At 38.3% G+C, this 22,143-nt stretch overlaps 1 protein-coding gene across 2 annotated transcripts in view; it reads right to left on the bottom strand.

The window, feature by feature from the left end:
• Positions 1 to 22,143, bottom strand: part of TRIM44 (tripartite motif containing 44) — a 108,553-nt gene that overhangs the window by 49,892 nt on the left and 36,518 nt on the right. For both annotated transcript variants that reach the window (XM_026512108.4, XM_026512109.4), the window contains exons 3-4: positions 15,403 to 15,642; positions 3,468 to 3,487 (exon numbers count right to left, since the gene is read on the bottom strand). In XM_026512108.4, coding sequence (XP_026367893.2) covers positions 3,468 to 3,487; positions 15,403 to 15,642 — 260 coding nt within the window. The remainder of the gene's footprint in view (positions 1 to 3,467; positions 3,488 to 15,402; positions 15,643 to 22,143) is intronic.

Genomic DNA, 22,143 nt, shown 5'->3' with positions numbered 1-22,143 from the left:
ACAGCACAATATTGGGACGTTCCATGTCAAATGGCTTGGGGAGTCAGAACCAAAAAGAGGAAAGGTGGCAGGGAGGCTGGTAGGAAGGGAGGACACAAGCTCTAGTACAGACAATTATGGATCCATAGCACAGGGATTTCCCTTTGTTCTTGTGGAGTGGCCGGAACCCAGTCTCCCTGGACTTCTGTGCAGATGGCGGACAAGTGGCTAAATGGACAGAATGCCAGCAAGGGAGACACAGGGGTAATAATCCAAGAGACCTGGACGCAGAGTCTCCCGATTCGTTCTCTTCCATCCCCGGCAGGCACACCCACACTTCCCTGCTATCTCCCTTACACATCAAACTCTCATTCAATACTGTCAGCAATACAGAAGCCTCTGGAACAAAACTCTGCCTGGCTTATTGAGATGGTAAAACGTGTATCATAAATGAGAGAATTTCAGATCAAAGGCAATCCGCCCTGAAGTGTTAATTGGAATTAACTGAGCCAAATGGTAGTTCAACACAAATGGAATGGGACCAACACATATAAATTTAAAGTTTAAAAAGAAAATTTGACTTCGTTTTCTTCTTTCTGTCAAATCAGAACATGATCTTCATTGTATCAAAGGGTTCAATGTCCCAAAAGAGAGTTCTGTCAAGTCCCAGTCCAATAGATTGGACAGCCTAGCTCGAAGGAGACAACTTGACATCTTGGTTGCTGGTAATGAAACTCTACGCTTCACGACTATCCTGTCAAAATGACATGAGGGTATCTGCAATTAAACTCTAAAGCCAGTATCTTACTCTAAATAGTATCTTTGAAGTGAGTTAATCTCTTCCTAAGGTCCCTGTATTCTACTCAACGTGACTCTGACATGTAACCATGAAGACAAATTAGTGTGTTCACCCTAATCAGGCTCGTCCGAGCCACATTACATCTGCTAAGGTGCTTTCATTATATTGGTCTTGTCTGAACGCTCTTTCTGGGGAAGAAGGTCTAGGGCTCTGCTTGGCCTGGATTTTACGAAGCTAGAGCTAGTCTAGACAGTAGGAGAGATGGAGTGCCAAGGAGGTAATTTAGAGTCTGTCAAAACCAAAGGTCTGTGCAAAATGGTGAAAACCTGGTCAATAACTAGAAAAGATGTAGATTTAGGCTCCCATCATCACTACTTCAGTCTAACTAGTCTCCTATGCTCTAGTGTTAATCCACTTCCAATTCAGGCAGGCAGGGGAGACTTCAAAAATGCAAATCTGGGGCGCCTGGGTGGCTCAGTCGTTAAGTGTCTGCCTTCAGCTCAGGGCGTGATCCTGGCGTTCTGGGATCTAGCCCCACATCAGGCTCCTCCGCTAGGAGCCTACTTCTTCCTCTCCCACTCCCCCTGCTTGTGTTCCTTCTCTCGCTGGCTCTCTCTCTCTGTCAAATAAATAAATAAATAAATCTTTTAAAAAAATGCAAATCTGGGGCGCCTGGGTGGCACAGCGGTTGAGCGTCTGCCTTCGGCTCATGGCGTGATCCCGGCGATCGGGGATCGAGCCCCACATCAGGCTCTTCTGCTATGAGCCTGCTTCTTCCTCTCCCACTCCCCCTGCTTGTGTTCCCTCTCTCGCTGGCTGTCTCTATCTCTGTCGAATAAATAAATAAAATCTTTAAAAAAAAAAAATGCAAATCTATTCAGGTTAATTCCCATTCACAATTCTTTCACGCTTTCCCATTGCCGGCAAGACAGAGCTCAAACACCTTAGAAGGCCTGTAAGACCCTAAAGGATCTGGATTCTGCTTTCTTTCCTCCACTCTTCTCTTGTCTAGAGCTTTTGCACAAGTTGTTCCCTCTACCTAGAACAACGCTGCCCCCTGCTCCTCCTTTGCCTGCCTTCTCATCTTTTAGAGCCCTGTTTATATATGAACTTTTCTGGTAAGCCTTCCCTTATCCTCCAAGACTGACTTAGGAGCCTTCGTAAAGCAGCTTAAACTTCCCTTAGTCATAGGACTTGTCCCACAGTGTAAGGGCCCGGTGATATGCTGGTTTCTCCCTCAAGGACGTGAACCATGTCTTAGTTATTACTGTATACCCAGTGTATAGCACAGTGCCTGCCACATAGTAGGTCAGAAGAAAAGAAAGGGAGGGAGTGGAGGGAAGGAGAGAGGGAGGAAAGAAATGAACTGCAACTCAGAGCGAGCCTGAACCTGAGAATAGCTGAAAGATGAGTTTGAAGAAATTCCCTGAAGCTCTCTAGTTCTAAAGCAGGATACCTGTGGCTTTAGCCACAGTAGACAAGGAGCTAGATCTAGGCTGAGAACCACAGTTCCCAAGGGACAGAGCATCAGGAGATGCAGATGTGGGATAATGTTTGGCACCAAGAAGTGGGCAGAGGGTGTAGGGACGGAGAAGGAAAAAAGAAACTTTATTTGTTGGTTTATGAATAAAATCAAAGAAGGACTGAATTTTGGTTCCAGTAAGGTAACCTTGAACAGTTCATGTACCTTCTTTCAATGAGAAATTTGAACTAGATAAGTGATTTTCAAATTGAGTTCTTTGGAACCCTAGGTTTCTGCAGAAGCCCCTCAGGGTCTATTGTATTGAAGAGAGAAGGTTCACCAATGGATGTGGCCCCCAACTTTAACCACAGAAAACCTCTTTGTATATTGGGGTTCTACATAAAACTGTATGAAGAAAAAAAGGGGGGACACTTCTGCTAAAACTAAAGCTTGAATAGCAGCGGCCTAAATGATCACTCCGACACATCCTAGCCTGAACAGTCCTGGATCCTATGTGACACAGGGGACCCACCTGGACATTTTATTTTACTTTGTACCAGTACCCTTGACTGTGTGGATGGCAAAGCTGCAGCACTTCCTAGAGCCTGTTCTCACTGAGCAGCATGACAGCAAAGGTAAGGAAACCAAACTCCAGGTTTACTGCACGGCTGAGGCAATAATGAAATACACTTTCAAATTTCAAATGTAGTGATACAGAAGCAGAAAGGAGCATCTTTTTTTTTTTTTTCCTAAACCAAGTTAGGAAACATAATACCTATGACCTAGGATTCACGGTATCAGTGTCTCCAGTCAGACGCAAAGATGTTATATGTCAGAAACAAAGAATATTGGATCTAAAGCCCATTAAAAAAAGCAATCCAATTCCAATCAAGAAAGAACAATGCAAAAGTTTATCTAGGCAGTCCACCTGATAGCCTAATTACCATTCAAATATAGTGCCTACTCTTCTTAACAAGGTATTCGGAAGTTACTGTCATTACATACTTTAAAGTCTACCTTTATCTGAAGGTTACAGGCAGGAAATGGCACAGATGGGGAGGGAGACGGGAGTCTTACAAAATAAGATTTTCGAAGCCCTGGCTTAAGATGTTGATCCCTCTTCTGTGCTGTTCTTTGGCTGTCCATATTTCATGGGGCATTAAAAGGCCACAAATGTCACTCTACTTCAATTCTGAGAACAGACAAGCGGCAATAATGTGATCTTACCTGGGTCCTTCCTCGTCACCCTGAAAGAAACAGAAAGAAACAGCATTAGAAATCAGCACCGGTAGAGACAGATTTAGATTTCTTTCTTTTCCCTCTCCTCTCGCAACCTGAAAGCAAGGCTTGTGCATTTACTTTAACGGAGACAAACCAGCAGATGTCCAAGGGCTAAGACAAGGGCTAATATAATCCTTTGCTCCAACTGCCCAGCAGAGATCAACTGATAATTTGCCCTTGCAAGCAGGTAAGTGAATGCACAGACCTAGGAGGCCTAAATAATAGCCTTGCCTTTTTATTTGTACGGCTGGCAGTATTTAGTTCTGAGCAAACCGAGAGCCCAAAATAGCGGCAGGTCTTGGGCAAAAGCTGACCAGCTCCAAAAGCATCACGCTGTTTCCTTCAAAGACTCATTTCTGCCTTGGTCTAGCATTTTTCTCTCCAAACATGAACATAGCAACTCTAATATAGGGCACACTATATAGGGTAAAAAGGCCACTGAACTGGGACTCAGAAAATTGGGATTCTAGTCCAAGTTCTGTTATTTATTAGCTATGTGCCCTTGGGCAAGTTAATTAATTAATCTGAACCTTGGTCTTCTCCTTTATAAAAGGGGAGCTCTGGCATTTGATGATCTACAACATCCATCAGTCCAACACTGGCTTTTCACTTTTGCTCATTCATTGTCCACAAAAACAATGTGTGAGGGTTATCTGTCCAGGTGCTGCAAGCTCTGAACCCAACTTTACCAGTGATCAGAGCAGAGTCCTTTGACTCTCTTCTAGTGATCACACAAAATTTTTCAAATGACTTTCAAGCCTTTTCCAAGGGACCTCACTCCTTTGGACAATGTATTTCCTAGTTGTTGATAACTCCCCAGAGTACTTAATCAATTTGATCGTTCCTATCGGTATAAAGAATGAACTCTGGAGTCAGACACTCTAGGTTCAAATCTTGACTCCATCACTCACTTGCTGTGTTACCCTGGTCACGTTATTTTGCCTCATTTAACTTTAATTTCCTACTTCATAAAATGGGGATAATAACTGTCCCTGTATCATAGGATGAATAGGAGGATTAAATGAATTACTATGTATAAACATCAAGCACAGTGCCTAAAACACAGGATACACTTAATAAAGGTAATTATCACTACCAGTAACAATTCAGTATGACAAGCTACTACAGGTGAACACTAAGGGTAAAAGATAATGACCTAACTTAGGAACTCCCATTCAGGAGCAGGGGAAACTCAGAAAGGGATAGAAAATGAATTATGTTAAGGGCTCTACCAAAGACATAAACAGAATGTTCAAGAGTCAGAAGGAAAGTGATAAACAGGGCCTATTCTGGAGAAGGAGGAAGGGAGGGCTTCACAGAGAAGGTGACATTTATATTGGAACTTGAGGGATAAGCAGAATTTTCCCAGGTTGGCAACAGAAGATGGGTAGGAAGGCACTGGATTAGCAAGAGCAAATGCACAGCAATTTAAAAAAATGTATGTTAAAGGAATTTTGAGTTTGATGATACTAGAGAATGGGGATGTGTTTGTGTCTCGGACAGGGTTGTGGCGGAGGTGGCAGTGGTGTGGGGTGCGAGGGTTGGTAGAAAAACTGAGGTAAAGGGAGATTGCCAGGGCACAAGCCTAAAGGGACAGTTGTAGCCAGAAAGGTGATTTAAGTCAGATTATACACTGGAGGTTGGATCTGGAGGGCATTTAGCAGACTGCTGAGGCTTTGCAATACTGGTCAGGGCACTAACCATCCACACTCTAATGAGAGAAGCGGGGTGAGTAGTAGAAGAAGGGTATAGGGATGTGGGAGCTTTCTTTGCATTTTGACCGACTGACATGTCTTATGGGAACTATAATATCCTAAGAAAAAATTCACACAATTTAAATTTGAGTTACACAACTATCAGTGACTTAATTAAACCTCAACACAAGTTTTCAATTATCTTTGGATGTTCAAACATAATTGTCTAGGAGAATCTTACGGAAAAAAAGTATCCAAACTTTATCCCATGATTTAGAGTGAGTCCTCATGACTGTGGATCTTGCCACAGTGGTTAAGAGATGGACTTTCTGACTTAGAGAAACATGGCTTCAAATTTACATTCATCAACTCTAACAATAAAGCTTTTGGCAATTTGCCTTAACTTTTCCAAGGTTCCGTTTCCTGATTGACACATGGAGCTCCTGATTCTTACCTTGCAGGGTGGCTGTACAGATTAAAATAAATGAGAAAATATGTAAAACACTAAGCAAATGTCTGGTACATTGTAAGTGTTTGATAAATGGTGCTCATTATTGTACTTTAACATCACTAGGGAGAGTGAGGAAGGACAGAGAAGATGGGACACAAGACACCCATTTCTGCAGCTTACAGACAGGTGGCTGTTCAGAAGCAATAATCACTACCACAGAGCATGGGGGAAGACCAGGGTAAGAGTTTCAACTGTTGAATGAATACATGAATGAACACACACACGTACATATGGCAATTCTGAAGAGGTCAGCAGACACTCAGAAGATTGCTATCTTCCTTGTAAAAGATGTGCATGCTATTCCCTCCTATTCTGAAAGCCTAAGCTAATTCCTATCCATTCCTGAAGATCAAGCCTCACTTGGACATTTTTTCCCACTGACAGACTGAGTGGAGTAATCCTATTCTGTCCTCCACATTTGTATGGCTCAAACTCTTGGGCTGGTACTTACAGCAGAAAACCAAATGATGACACCATACAGTGTCTCCCTCTTTGGATTTCAACTCCTTGAGAAGAGAAGCTGTGTATTGTTAATCTCTTTATTCGCAACACCTTACACAGCACAAGCCACATAATAATTATTCAAAAATGGAAAGGAGGGAAGGCAAGATAAAAGTAGGATCTAAGATTAATTTCTACCCCCCATTACAAGTGAATCTTGGTTTCAGAGAATATTAGAACTGAAAGTTTGCTAAACACCAGCTTCTATTTAAATGACTTGTCAGGTTAAGCAATGCTCCCAAATCCCTCCATCAAATATCCTCAATGCTCTCGGCTGGTAGGCTACATTCTAGTACCTTACCACCTTGTTTCTACTTCCACCAGTGGAAATGTCTGTTCACCAAGAATCAAATAATTTTGTTCCTAAGGCTGTTTAAATCAGTTGAACTTGTAATTATGACAACATATTTTATTAAATAACAAAAAGTGAATGCAAAAGGGAACCACTGCTTCCATGATAACTAAGCTGGATGCTTCCAAAGGATTCAATAAAGAGGAGTTACTTAAAACTGTCAACTTTGATGTAGATGAGACACATGCAAAATATTAGAAAAAATAAAGTACAAAAGTCTAGGATTCCACATTCAGCTTGCTTGGAATGTTATCCTGAAATTGGACCTTACAAACAGTGCAGTATGGATGTGGTTTATGCCAGAAACATAACATTCCCTCCAAGTGGCAAACCTGTATTCTCAAAGGCCTTGAGTCAAAAATCAAAGAAATATACAGATATATATTTCAAGTTTAAAATAAATGTTTAGGGTATGCATGTAGCATTTTTAATGATTTCCTCATTTGAACTTTTTCTAAAATACTCTCACGTAGTTCAGTTCTCTTCTCTCAAAACTGGACAAAGATGGAAGTAATCATGACATGCAAATAAAAATAAAGACACCATTTTTTAGTGTTTGACTTTGGCAAAGAAGTTTATAAAATTCAGGCAAAAAAATGAGAGACTGTCGAAACGGGTGATAAAAATGTACACTAATGTAACTGTTCTGTTACAGTTTACAAATATGTACGAGAGCCTAAAAAAGTCTCTTTGACTAAGTAATTACTTATGATTTATAAACAAAAGCATGCACCGTAATGTACTAAATGGCAGCAAGGAAGTTGGAAATAACTTAAAATTACATAAACGTTAAGTTTGTATCATTGATTCAGGACTCAAACATAATGTTTATGAAGAATTTATGGTAACAGGAGGAAGATTTAAAATATAGTGTTAAGAAAAAAATAGCACGAGGGGCTGAAGATATTAACTAACCTTACTATGGTAATCATTTTGCAGTATATATGTATATCAAAATCACCACACTGTACACCTTAAACTTAACATATAGTCTATTTTATCTCAATAAAGTTGGGGAAAAAACAAAACACATACACAAAACAGGGAAAAAAAAAGGAAAAAATACCCCAATGATAACCATCAATTTAGTGTGTTTACTTTCTGCTCTGTCTATAAGTTTTTAATATTCCATAATGAGTAAGAAGGAAATAACTTTATTTAGTTATTTGAAGACGGGAAAGACCACATCTCATTATGCCAGAACGTGGAACCGTTCACTGTGGGAACGGTACTGAGACTCCTCCTGTACGCTATATTCTGTAAGAGGACCCACAAAGATTTATTAGAAACACATTTTTAAAATGAAATGTCACCAGGAAACCTTGTAATCTCTGGACTTCTTCAACCAGAAGCTCTGTGATTCTACTTGGCCTAATCAAATTCATCTGTACTGAAGATCTCTTAAAACAAACACATTGTGTTAATGGACTAGTTTTAAAATGACTTTCATAAATCAAAGGCAAATAGCACTTGAGCAGGTGGACTATTTACAATTTTTTGTTTTTAACAGCTTTACTGGGGTATAATTTATAATATCATAAAATTACCTGTCTTAAGTGTATATTCCATGATTTTAAATTTACAGTTACGCAACTATTATCACAAACTTGCTTAAAAACTATATATATACACGCACAGATATAAAATTATGATTATACTTTCCTTAACTTCTTTAGAAGCATATGATTGTCTAAAATTATAACTGTCTTGCAGTGTTTATAACATATGCAGGTTTTCTACTTGACAACTATAATATAAAGGGCATAAAAAGAGTATTAATTGGCCTATATAGTTTCGAGGTATCTATATTTTTTTAAAAGATTTTATTTATTTATTTGAGAGAGAGAGAAAGAGGAGAGGCACAAGTAGGGTAAAGGGCAGAGGGAGAAGCAGATTCCCCACCGAGCAGGGAGCCCAAGGTGGGACTTGACCCCAGGACTCCAGCATCATGACCTGAGCGGAAGGCAGATGCTTAATTGACTGAGCCACCCAGGTGCCACTCAAGGTACCTACATTTTATGTGGAGTGGTACTATATTAATTTTAAGTAGACAGAAAATTTAAGGATCTATATGTATATTATATATTACATATATATATATTATGATCCACATAGACACCATTACAAAATAAGAACAAAGCAATAGAGCTAAAAGGCCAAAAAATATATTAAAATGGAATTCAAATAGCTGTTTCAAAAGTCTAAAAGAAGGCAGGAAAAGACAAGAGGAGTAGAAATAGAGGGACAAACAGAAAACAAATCATAAAATGGCTGACCTCAATTTAACCATATTAATAATAACATTAAATGTTAATGGACTACACACTTCAATTAAAAGGCAGAGATTATCAGAATGGATAAAAGATTATAAGAACCCAGCCATATGTTGCCTAGGAGACACACACTTTAACAATAGATAGACCAAAAACAAATTGAGGGGGACGTACCATGAGAACAGTAAGCATAAGACTAGATTGGCTCTACTAACGTTAGATACAATAGACATGAAGACAAATAGTATTATCAGAGAAAAAGAGGGACTTTCATAATGATAAAAGGGTCAGTTCATCAGGAAGACATAACAATCATAAGTACATATTTGCTTTAAGAGACTTTTAAGATATCTGAAGTTGACAGAATTAAAGGGAGAGATAAATAATTCCTTAATCATCCTTAGAAATTTAACCCCTCTCAGCAGTTGATAGAACTAGACACAAAAATCACTAAAAACATAAGTTATTTGAATACCTAATTGATATTTAATAGAACACTAACACCTCAAACTATAAAATAGCTGCACATACACATTCACCAAGATAGACCATATGCTGGGCCATAAAACAAATCTCAATAAATGTTATGGCTTGAAACCATTCAAAACATGTTCTCTGATCACAATGGAAAAAATTAGAAATGAATAACAGTATGACATGTAGGAAAACCCCTAATATTTGGAAACTAAACAAGACACTTATAAATAATCAATGAGTAAAGAGAAAAAAATCACAAAGCAAATGAATAATATTTCAAACTGAAAATGACAGTGAAAATAAAACATCACCAAAGTTCAGGATTCAACTAAAGCAGTGCTTAGAGAGAAAAGTATGGCTTTGAAAGCAGACATAAAAAAAGTAGTAAAATCAATGATCTACAAACTAGAAAAAAAGAACAAGTAAACTCAAAATAAGCAGAAAAAAGGAAATAAGAGCACATATAAGCAAAATGGAAAACAAAGAATAACATTAGCAAATCAAGAAGTTCTTTAAGAATAACAAAAATAATAAAATAGTAATTAGACTGTCAAGGAAAAAAGGGAGAAAATCACAAATTTTCAGTATCAGAAATGAAAGATGGGTTATCATTCCAGATGCTACAGTTTAAAAATCACAACAAAACAGTGTGAACAACTTTACACTAAAAAGTATAACTTAAATGAAAACAAATTCTTTGAAAATTACAACACAAATTTAAACAAATAACACAATTTAAATACAACACAAATTAAAATTTAAATAAACATAAGATCAAACAAAATTTGAATAGCTCTAAAGAAATTAAATTGGTTACCAAAAACCTTCACATAAAGAAACTTCAGGGCAGACGATTTTGTTGATAAGTACTACCAAATATTTAAAGGAGAAACAACACCAATTGTATATAAACTTTCAGAAAACAGATAAGGAGGGAATACTTCTCAGCTTATTTTCCGAGCCAGCTAACCCTAATACCAAAGCCTGACAATGATGTTATAAAAATATCAAACTACAGATGAATATCCCTCATTGAACACAGACCCAAAAATCTTTTTAAAAACTTAAGGAATCGAGGGGCACCTGGGTGGCTCAGTCAGTTAAGCACCTACCTTCGGCTCAGGTCATGATCCCAGAGTCCTGGGATGGAGTGGGCACCCTGCTCATCAGGGAGTCTGCTTCTTCCTCTCCCTCTCCCTGTCCCCCACCTTGTGCTCTGTCTCTCTGCTCTCTCTCAAATAAATAAATCTTTTTTAAAAATATAAAAAATTAATGAATTGAACCAGATTATATATAATGATGAAGTGGGAGTTTATCTCAAGAATGCAAGGTTGATTTAGTATTGTAAAATTAACCAATATAATCAGCCATTACAATAAAATAATGGAAAAAAAACCCACATAATAATTTCAATAGATATAGAGCAAATATCTTATATATACTATATTCATTCTAATTATTGTCCCCATAGCTAATTGTGTCATTTTTCTCTGGCTACTTTGCTTTCAAGATTTTTTTCTTTGTCCTTCCTTTTCATACTTTGATTTTGATGTGTCTAGGTATGGATTTCTTAGAATTTATCTTGCTTGGGTTCACTCAACTTCTTAAATCTCTAGGTTTATTTCTTTCAACCAAATTTTAGAAGTTTTGAGCCATTATTTCTTCAATTTTTTCAGCACAGCAATCCTTTTCTTCCCCTACTGGACATGGGTGACATGTACGTTAGATCTTTCTTTATTGTCCCACAGGTCCCTAAGACTCAGTTTTAATTAGTTTTCAATCTTTTTTTCTTGGTTGTTCAGATTGGATCTGTATCTACAAATTCACCAATTCTTTCTTCTCTTATCTCCAATATGCCACTGAGCCAATCCAGTAAATCTTTTATGTCGGTTATTGTATTTTTCAGTTCTAAAATTTTCATTGGGTCCTTCTTTATATCTTCTATTTCTTTGCTGAGACTTTTTATTTTTCATTTGTTGCCAGAGTTTGTTATTGCTCACTAAGTCATTTTCAAAACAGTAGCTTTAAAATCCTTGTCTGGTAATTCTATACTCTGTGTCATCTTGGTGGTGGCATCTTTTCTTGTTAGATTGTCTTTTCTCATTAGAGTTGAGATTTATTGGTTCTTGGTATAATGACTGATTTGGGACTGTATCCTAAACATTTTGAGTATTTAAGAATCTGGTTCCTATTTAAATCTTCTATTCTAGCAGGAAGTCAGCCTATTTAAATTCAGAACACATGTTCTATTACATTAATGGAACACTGTGTGTCGGCTATACGTCAATTTAAAATAAATAAAATAAAATGAAAATAAAAATACAAATTATGATTAAAAAAAAAAGAAGAAGAAGAAGAAAGAAACAGAACATATGTCCTGGATCAGGTTTGTGGACTGTGGTTCAAATATCAATTTAGTTTAAAAGATTCTGCAGTGCTCTTCTGATCTGCCCCCCCTCAGATGACAAAACTCCATGCTATCATCTCCACAGTGCTGGCTGGGGAGGAGGAGGGGTACCAATCCATTACTATAGGATAAGAGTGGAAGATAAGGTTCTACCCACTGACCCAGTTGGGGAGGTATATTGCCTAGTTAATGTAGGAGTGGGAGGGAGGAGTTAGAGCTCCATCTACAGTCTCCAAAGGGGAGGGATACTATTTCCTTCCTGATACTGCAGGGCAGGGGTAGAAGTAAGAGCTTTACCTATAGGCTCCAGGGGAGATAGGCACCACTGACTACTGAGAGGGTCAGGGGTGATGGCAGTAGTCAGATTTTTACCTAAAGGCTCCAGGGGAAAGGAATAATAACTCATTACTGCAGGAGAGGACAAAAAAATAGGTTTCCACCCCACTGGCTCCACTACTGCAGTGCCAACTGGGCTGGGAAGGGGTACAGCTTTATTCATGGTGTGTGTCTCCAGAATAGGCAGAATTGGTCAAAAGGTTTCTCTATAGCTGAACTGTCCTTTTCCTAGTCCTTTGGCTACAGACAGCAGGCTTTTCTTGGAGATTTTCTTTCCGCCTGTGTTCATTATGGTTTCCAGTTTGCAAGGAACCCAGGCCAGGATATATAGGAAGCAAGAAAAATCCCAGGGAACTCATTGCCATGTAGTTCCTCAAATCCCAAGATCCCTGATCGGGACCATCTTTTCTCACTTTTGAGAGTCTTCTAGTAAGTGATTTAAATATTTTGTCCAGGGGCACCTGGGTGGCACCCTGGTTAAGCATCTGACTTCAGCTCAGGTAACGATCAGGGTCCTGGGATCGAACCCTGCGTCAGGCTTCCAGGTCAGTTGGGAGTCTGCTTCTCCCTCTCCTTCTGCCCCTCCTCCTGCTCATGCTCTTCCTCTCTCTCAAATAAAGAAAATATTTTAAAAACAAACAAACAAATATTTTATCCAGGAATTTTTGCTGTGATTAGAAGTAATAAAGTGAAATATGTTTACTCCATCTTGTTCAGAATCAGAAGCCGCAGTCTGATTTTAAATGCATCAAAAAATAAGATGCATTGAAGACTGGAAGGCTGGAAAGATGGCTATGTATAAATCATGATTCAAGTATATTAAAATGTTAATGGTAGAATCTAGGTGGAAGTATATGGGTGTAATCTGTAAAATCTTTTCAATTTTGCTGTATGTTCAAAAATTTTCATAATAAAATGTTGGGGGGAAGAACCTTTTGGCCAAAACTGAAATGCAGGTGATTAAAAATAATCTATAACCTGCAAAAGGAAGAAAAGAATTTCTCTGCTGAGTGAAAGAGAAGTACTGGAGATCTGCTCTGATCAATAAGTTACCAGATTAGCTGGAACGAGAGGCTATTAGATGAGAACAGCTCTTTGTAAAAGCTCTAGCCAGCTGAATGCTACTTTTTGTTTTTAATAGCTTATTTTGTCCACAGCCTGGTCCTTAGGGCTTGTTATTTTTGCATCCCCAGGAGTAATTCCATCAGAGTTAACAAGCATAGCGCAGCTGAGCAGCTGAAGTGGTTAAAGGACAGTTAATAATGGGGAGGGACTCAAATCATTACTTGAAATGAAAATAAAAGGGAGGAGGTTATCTCTCAAAAATAAATCTTTATTTTTGAAAAATAACCCAATCAACACACAGAATAAATGTGGGGTTTCGATCTGTGGGATCCCTTAAGTCAACTCTGGTTGAATTTTTTGTTTAAGACACAAAGTGACCACCTCCACACTATAAAAAGTCTCAGGAGAGCACCTGGGTGGCTCAGTCAGTTAAGTGTCTGCCTTGGGCTCAGATCATGATCCCAGGGTCCTGGGATCAGGTCCTGCATCAGGCTCCCTGCTTCTCCCTCTGCTCCTCCCCTCATTCATGCTCTCTCGTGCTCTCTTTCTCACAAAGATAAATAAATGAAAAATCTTTAAAAAAAAAAAAAAAAGGTCTTAGGAATGCAAAGCTCTCTAGGGCACTGATTCTCTTCATTTTCCCCACATATACAAATGAGACACTTGGCATACAGCACACAGTAGGGAAAACACACAGGCATTGGGATAGGACAGACTTCAGTCTGAATCCTGGCTCCGTTTTCTACTAACTAAGTGACGCTGCTTCAGCATCTCTGCAGTTCTCTGCATCTCAATATCCCATCTGTAAAACAGAGATAATGAATGCTGATATAGGGGTTAAATGAAATGATGAATATAAAGTGCTCTCTTGCCTATCTAGAAACTTATTTAGGCACATACTTTAATTCTGCAGAGGATACAATGAAAAGAACAAGACTTATTCTATTCTTTTCACACACTGATGAAAATTAATCAAGAACCTTGGATGAGTGAAGCAGATAACTGTCCAATGGTCTCTGACATTTTCTGTCAGGATGGCTCGGACAATACCTGCCTCCTGAATGATAACCTGGCTCTTCCATCTGCTCAGTTATTCTGTGTCCAGGCTCTCCTGGGCCAAGGCAAGACTGCTAGCTAAGTAGTAAGCTTAGTGAGTCGGTAGCAGGCCTGGAGAGTCCATAGGACTCCCCTAGGTTTTCTTCTAGAGAGGCCTATCCTTCTGGCATAAGCTTGACCAGAATTTTCAACACAACACTATGAAACCTTATGAACAAAAGCCTTTCCCCAGTGGCTGAAATATAAGTTCTAGAATATTTTTTTAAATGGCTATCTTAAATTTTATTTTAGAATTATATTCTAAATGCCTGAATATGTTGTTTGGTAAAATGCTTAAGACCTTTTTTCCTGTTATGAAATAACAATGAATACAAAGACTCCCATTTTTAGTGATTCAACATTTACCTTGTGTCATTCATTCACACCCTTTTTGATCCTTCCAGTGCCACACATGCCTCCTTTAATCTAAGAGTTATGCCCCCAATTTATGCAGTTGGCTCCATCTAAAAGCCAGGCTGAGGCACCTTTTCACTACTCACAGTATCAGTCCAAAACCTTTCATTCTGGCCTGCTTTATGCTCCACTTCCTGACATTCTCATTCACCCTGTTCTCATCCCTATGATGACTTTATTTATAGGCTCATTTCACAACTTGGAATCTGTCAATTACCTTCTTCTCTGGCTCTGATTTCTGGCTTCCCTCCTTAGCTGTGATTAGTGTTTGTCCTACTGACCATACTCCTTTAAGTCATGGTAGACGAATATTCTGCCAGGCCCAACTGCTGGGTGCAGGCCCTCGAAGCCAATACTTCCACACTGGTTTACACACCAGTCTAAATACCCATACCCTGGGGCGCTTGGGTGGCTCAGTCATTAAGCGTCTGCCTTCGGCTCAGGGAGTGATCCCGGTGTTCTGGGATCAAGCCCCACATCGGGCTCCCTGCTCTGGTGGGAGCCTGCTTCTTCCTCTCCCACTCCCCCTGCTTGTGTTCCCTCTCTCGTTGGCTGTCTCTCTCTCCATCAAATAAATAAATAAAATCTTAAAAAATAATAATAATAAAATAAATAAATAAATAAATACCTATACTCTAAGCTTTCAACTCATTCATGTTTAGGGACCACAAAAGAGAATTTCCAGAGCTAATGTACACAGCAGTCAATTTCCTCCTATTTCTCCAGCTACTAATAATTGTAGGCATTCTCCTTTACCTCTGCCTTTGGCTCAGCTGATTCATTAGAGGTATCAAGTTGTTCCTTGGCTTGGGCCATCTGAGTCATCAACCTGTCCATGTGGGACTGGATGTCTGCCAGTATCTCAGTCACATGAGCGGTGGCCATTGCTTCCTGGATGTCCACTAGATGAAGGGCCTTTTGCTCCTCATCAGCAATCACTTTCTGAACTTTCTTAAATTCCTGCTGTATAAACACCTTCATCTGGTCCCGGGTTACCTGCAGAACACAGACAAGTAAAAATAATAAGTTGGACATACAAAGAATGGAAGGATAGAGCTGCTACTGTAAGTGCTTTGCAGCCCTGGCCAAAATATAAACCAACCATGGTTCCTATGTGGTCCTGAAATTTTGGGAATATTGTCTAAACAATGTTCCCATAATATTGTTGATGAATTTCTTAGTAATCCTTTTGCCTTTTTTAGTCTTTAGGAAGTAATTCCTCATCCTTCCCTTTTTGCTCTTCCTTTTGTTCATTTTTACACCAGCAATACCTGATTACTTTTTAACAATAGGTGAGTGTAAATCGTAAAAAATGAAATTCCTCTTCTCTCTCCATCTGGATACCATTTTTCTGTTTGGAGGGTAATTACTACTAACAGTTTGGTATTTACCTTCCAGCCATTTTTCTATCTAGTTACACACATATATGTATACAGACAATTATGTTGTTTTTATATAAATGGGTCATAGTGAACATTTGGTTCTGGGTCTTGCTTTTCTATTTAAAATACGTTAGTACATACAGATCTACTTCATTCATTATATTATTTTTAATGTGTGTATGATGTGGATATATACAAATATGAATATTTATATATATAAAGATAAACATACCCATTAAATATTTCCCCTCTTAATGGAAATACAGGATATTTCCAAATTTTTGCTATTACAAACAACACAGTAATGAACATCCTTGGATATATCTCTTAATATTTGCATATGAGTTTTTTTAGAGACTTTTGGAGTCACTGAGTCAATTTATTATATACTCCAAAAATATGGACTAATACAGCCAAACTACCCTCCAAAAAAGATATACTAATTACATTCCCACAACAATGTGGGAAAGTAGGCATTTCTTTATACCTTCACCAATTAATTAGACCATGCCAAGCCTGTTTATTCTCTGATGAGTAAAAATATATTATTGACATATTTTGTAGCAACCACTGGCAGATCAAATAAAATATGCCTGCAGGCTATATTTGGCTGGGGCATAAGGGAAACAAAGTGAGAAACTACCAAAATAAGAACTTCTAAATTCTGTATCTTACCAGTAACTACACTTACTGATGCTTCCTCACAACTATGTGCATTTTAGGGATATTTTCAAACAATTCTGCACAGTGAATAACAATGGTATGGTAAAGGGAAAACAGAGAGCAGTGGACAGAGGAGAAAGGCCAAACAAGAATTTTAGAGCTGAAGGAGAAAGTAGCTGTCACCTAGGTGAATCCCTTTCTTTGACAGATAAGGGAACAGCCACAGCTGCAGGACACCTGCAGAAGATGCAGGGGACACCGATCTTCCTGCTCCCAGTCTGGTGTTTTATTCACTAGAACAGTCCCCGAGAAGGAAAGCCAAAGTGGGAAAACCTAAAAAGGAGACTGAGGAAGAGAAAGTCTAAAGAAGAGGGGAAGATGGGTCCATTTTTATTAGTCTCTTAAAAACTGAAAGAGGCTTGATACTTTCAGCAGCTTTTGTAACACTGCCGTAAGAACGTCCATACAAAATAAGGCCTGTAGGACACGGCTCTGTTCACACATCAAGTGACTAAGTGACATAAGCCCTCAGGAATTCATTATACTCTCTGCAGGTACTCTCCCTGGTGTGAAAGAGAAGGGGAGGGGGAGTGTTAAATGTTATTAATGTCCCTGCAAATTCTGTATCAGATTGAGAACTGTGATTTGTGTTTATTTATGTAATTCCTTTTTATTTTTAGTGTGTTTATTTCAAGGCTGTTATGCTTTATGATGACCTTTTATGAATGGATCTCGAACCTTGAAATAAATTAGGTCTTATAAAGACCTAAGACCTCTTAGAGATTAAACCTAGGAAGTTTTAGCCAAGAGATAAACTTTTCTGAATGCCTGAGAAAATCTCTTTAACAGTTACAAGTGACTAAAAATGGAGAACACAATAAAAACTGACTCACAACTTATTTTACTAGCCCTCACATACACTTGTGGTTCAGCTCAGAAGCAGACATCAGTCAGGAAAGGTGTGGCCTGACTGCACTAGGTGACTAAATCATGGGGCTTAAAACAAAAAACAATCAAATTCTCTATTTTCCATGGTTTTACATAGGTTTCTCAACCTTTATTTTGTACAGATCAGGCCACAAATAAGAACCGAAGGCAGAGTAATCTACTCTATAAAACCTTTATCATTTTCACCCCCCCCCCCCCCCCAGTTCTCTACTAATCAACAAACAGGTATTCCACAACCTAGTTCAAAATGCTAAGAACAAATTTCTGGGTCATAGTATCCATTCAAATTCAGAGGCCAAAGGAAAGACTCCCTGGGGGACCTGGCAATACAGTAGGCTGGGTACTGTGGAGAAAGGACCCCTACCAATGACAGGAGTGAAAAGGCTTTCAAAATTCCCTTTCAAGTTTCATTTCACCTCCTTGCCATCAGAACTCCATTCTGCTACAAACTGCACAGTTCTCCAAAAGCAGCAGACCCTTTCCATCAGCCCCTGCTACCTGAGAGCCACTGACATCATTTCTGCATTGGTTTCTTAGAATTTCTTCAGCCTTTATCCTACCTCACCTCAAAGGTGAGAGTGACAGTCTCATACTCCTCACTGTATTACATATAGTGTTAATAAAAAGAAAATTCTTCATGTGCAGAGAAGAGAAGGCTGGGTGTATCACAGAACAATGAAACTGGCATTGTTAAGCTTTTTTAAAGCCACAGAACTTCACTTACCTTAAACAAAATTTTAATATAGAACCCTAAAACATAACAGAACCGAAAGTAGAACTACTCTGGTTAAAAGAAAAATCTCCCCCTCCTCCTCGAAGTGATTTCTAGGGCACCAGTAGTGGTCTCCAGCAGAATCTCCCCTGCGGTACCTGGGTCCTCTACACAAATGAAACCCTAATAGGAGTTTCCTCCCTTTGGTCAACCGGCCCCTAAGCTGTTGAAACTTTAAAGCCCTAGGCTAACAAGCCAGTTGATATATCTTTGTTATTGTTGCATTAGGGTGAAAATCTATGTTATTACTTAAACATAGAATTTTACTAAAATTACTTAAACATAGCATTGTAATTTGAAAAACTGGGCGGCTTATTTGTGAATAGTCCTAACTAACTAGTGAAGATCTGACTGTTCTCGTTAGAGCTGAGTCCAGCCTCCTCATTTTATAGGTCACACACACACACACACACACACACACACACACAACACATGTGCAGTAATAAAGTCCAAGCTTAGAAATCAGCTTTCCTTTGGTCCAGTCCAGCATACTTCGTGCTACAATATATTGCCTGTTCTGATGCCCTTCTGCCTGCTCTGCCTGCTTCAGGTTCTTCAAACTTCTTTCTTCTTAATTGAGATATTTCCTTGGTCAATAGGCAGCTCTGTTATTATCCCCACGAGATGTTTTCCCCCCCAAGTAAATCTTGGGATAAAGGATGCATATCTGAAGAGTTAAGTTTCATCCCATGCTACTTTCTATATGCTCTTGTAGTTAATATTTCCAAGCTGGGCTGCACCCAAGAGGCGTACAGACTGGCACTTTACACATACATAATTAAACACATAAAACCTTGAATTAAGAGCTTGTACTTAAAAACACCACCATTCAATATGCTTGACATAGGTTGCAATCCATTAACTCCTAGCTAGCTGGCTTGTAGGAAACCAAGGTTTTATTTAGTTTTCTATTATAGGCAGATTATTAAAAAAAAAAAAAAAAAAAAAAAAGCATACTAGCTAGAAAGCATCATAACTTTAGAAAGATTTGTTCCAGAAAAGTGTTGTTGACATGAACTGAGAAAGATGGAACAGGGTCAGGAGCAGTAAGCTACACAAAAGAAAAGCATCTGAGTCTACACTCATTGAAGAGTTCAGAAATACTTGGTTCTACTAGCCAAATTCCCTGCAAGTAAGTTTAAAGGAGCCTACTCCAGAAATGACCTTAAAAAGGTGAACTATATGAAATAGTTTGTGAAGACTCTAAATACCTCCCCAAAAGGTCAAGAAGTCCACTTTTACTCCCCTTTTCCTCTTCTAAATGGTCACTATTCTCAAATAGAAAAATAAAAAAATAAAAAAGCAGGAAATGCAATTTTTTTCAGATGCTACAAGCTGTCTTCACTCCCCCCAGCACAGTGCCTTCTCAGCATGACAGTGTCCATGGAAACTTTCAGGTTGGGAATCTCAAAGTTAAGGCTTCTGTACAGCCTCTAGTATTTATTCTGTCATTTTGCCCCATGACAGTAGTTTCCAAATCTCTATCAGGCTCCAGTGAGGGCAGGTGAGGCAAGAGCTTCATCAACAAGGAGGACAAAGTCCTTTTTCAGTATCTTTCATGTATGAGAAGAAAAGACACTATTTGTGAATAAAAGCAATGGTCATTCCTAAGACTTGGAAAATTATCCAGCAACCTAGAAACACAGCAGACACGAGCTATGAACTACATTCCATTACTAACATTCTGAGTGCTGTCAAATATTTTCCTGACAACCTGGTTAGAAGCCTCAATTGCTTGGATTTTACAATGGGGGTGTTGAGAAGAGAAAAGGTTACTAAAGTGAGCACTTAATTGCTTCCTTAAACCAATTTTCTCATCTTCATCTCAACTCCCAAAAGCAATCATGTATATCCTCTTTACCTCCTTTCATTACCCCATTGTGTAAATACAGCACCATGGGGTCTCTACCTCTGTATCCACCCAAAGAAGCAATAATGTTTACTGTTGCTGTTATTAATATTTCTATTATAAAAGACTGTAAGAAATACACCAAAATGTTGGAGAGTGCTTACCTCTGAGTGATAATAACTAATTGAATCCAACAAATATAAAAAAAAATTATACACCATGACCAAGCAGGATTTATCCCAGGTATTCAAGGCTGATTCAACATTTGAAAATCAGTGCATATAACCTATCCTGTCAACAGGCTAAAGAAGAAAAATCACATCATCATATCAATAGATGCAGAAGAATCATTTGATAAACTCTAAGATCCATTTATGATAAAAGCTCTCAAAAACCAGGATTAGAGGGAAACTTTCTTAACTTCATGAAAAATATCTACAAACAATCTACAGCTAACATCACACTTAATAATGAAAAACTATACGGGTGCCTGGCTGGCCCAGCTGATGAGGCATATGACTCCTCATCTTGGAGTTGTGAGTTCGAGCCCCACGTTGGGTGCAGAGATTGCTTAAAAATAAAAATCTTTAAAAATAATAATAATGAAAATCTATAGTGTTCCTGCTAAGATCAGGAACAAGGCAAGGATGTCTCCTCTTACAAATTCTCTCCAACACCATACTGCAACTCCTAGCTAGTGCAATAAGGCAAAAAAGGAAATAAAAGGTTTACAAACTGGGAAGGTAGAAATAAAGCTGTCTTTGTTCACAAATAACATGGCTGTCTATGTAGAAAATCTGAAATAATTGACAAAAAAAACCCCTCCTGGAACTAATAAGCCATTGTAGTAAGGTTGCCAGATACAGAGTTCATATACAAATGTCAATCACTTTCCTATTTACCAGCAATGAACAAGTGGAATTTGAATATAAAAACACAATACCATTTACGTTAGCACCCCCAAAGTGAAATACTTAGGCATAAACCTAAGAAAATATTTATGAGGGAAACTACAAAATTCTGATGAAAGAAATCAAAGGAGAACTAAGTAAATACAAAGATATTCCATGTTCATGAATAGGAATGCTAAATATTGTCAGATGTCAGTTCTCTCAACTTGATCCATACGTACAATACAACTCCAATAAAAATCCCGGCAAGTAATTTTGTGGATATTGATAAAATGCTTCTCGAGTTTACATGGAGAGGCAAAAGATGCAGAATAGTCAACATAATATCAAAGGAGAAGAACAAAGGTGGAGGACACTACCTGACTTTAAGACTTACTATAAAGCTACAGTAATCAAGACAGTGTGGAACTGAGGAAAGAACAAACAAATATATCAATAGGACAGAATACAGAGCCTAGAAATAGACCCACATAAATGCAGTCAACTGATCTTGAACAAAGGAGCACAGGCAATACAATAGAAAGAGTCTTTTTAACAAATAGTGCTACAACTGGACACCTATGTGCAAAAAAATTAATCTAGCCATAGAACTTCCACTGCTCACCAAAGTTAACTCAAAATGGATCACAGACCTAAATGTAAACTGCAAAACTATGAAACTCCTAAAAGATAACACAGGAGAAAATCCAGATGACCTTGGGTATGGTGATGACTTTTTAAATACAATTCCAAAGGCACTATCCATGAAAGAAATACTTAATAAACTAGATTTCATTAAAATTAAAAACTTCTCTATGAAAGGCACTGTTAAAAGAACGAGAAGATAAGCCACAGACTTAGCCACAGATATATTTGCAAAAGATACATCTCATAAAGCACTGTTATCAAAATATACAAAGAACTCTTAAAATATAATAAAACAAAGAATCCAATTAAAAAATGGGCCAACAACCTGAACAGACATCTCACCAA

Source organism: Ursus arctos, unplaced genomic scaffold (assembly GCF_023065955.2).
Source record: "Ursus arctos isolate Adak ecotype North America unplaced genomic scaffold, UrsArc2.0 scaffold_23, whole genome shotgun sequence".
NCBI lineage: Eukaryota > Metazoa > Chordata > Mammalia > Carnivora > Ursidae > Ursus > Ursus arctos.
This window is presented reverse-complemented; position numbering and strand designations above follow the sequence as displayed.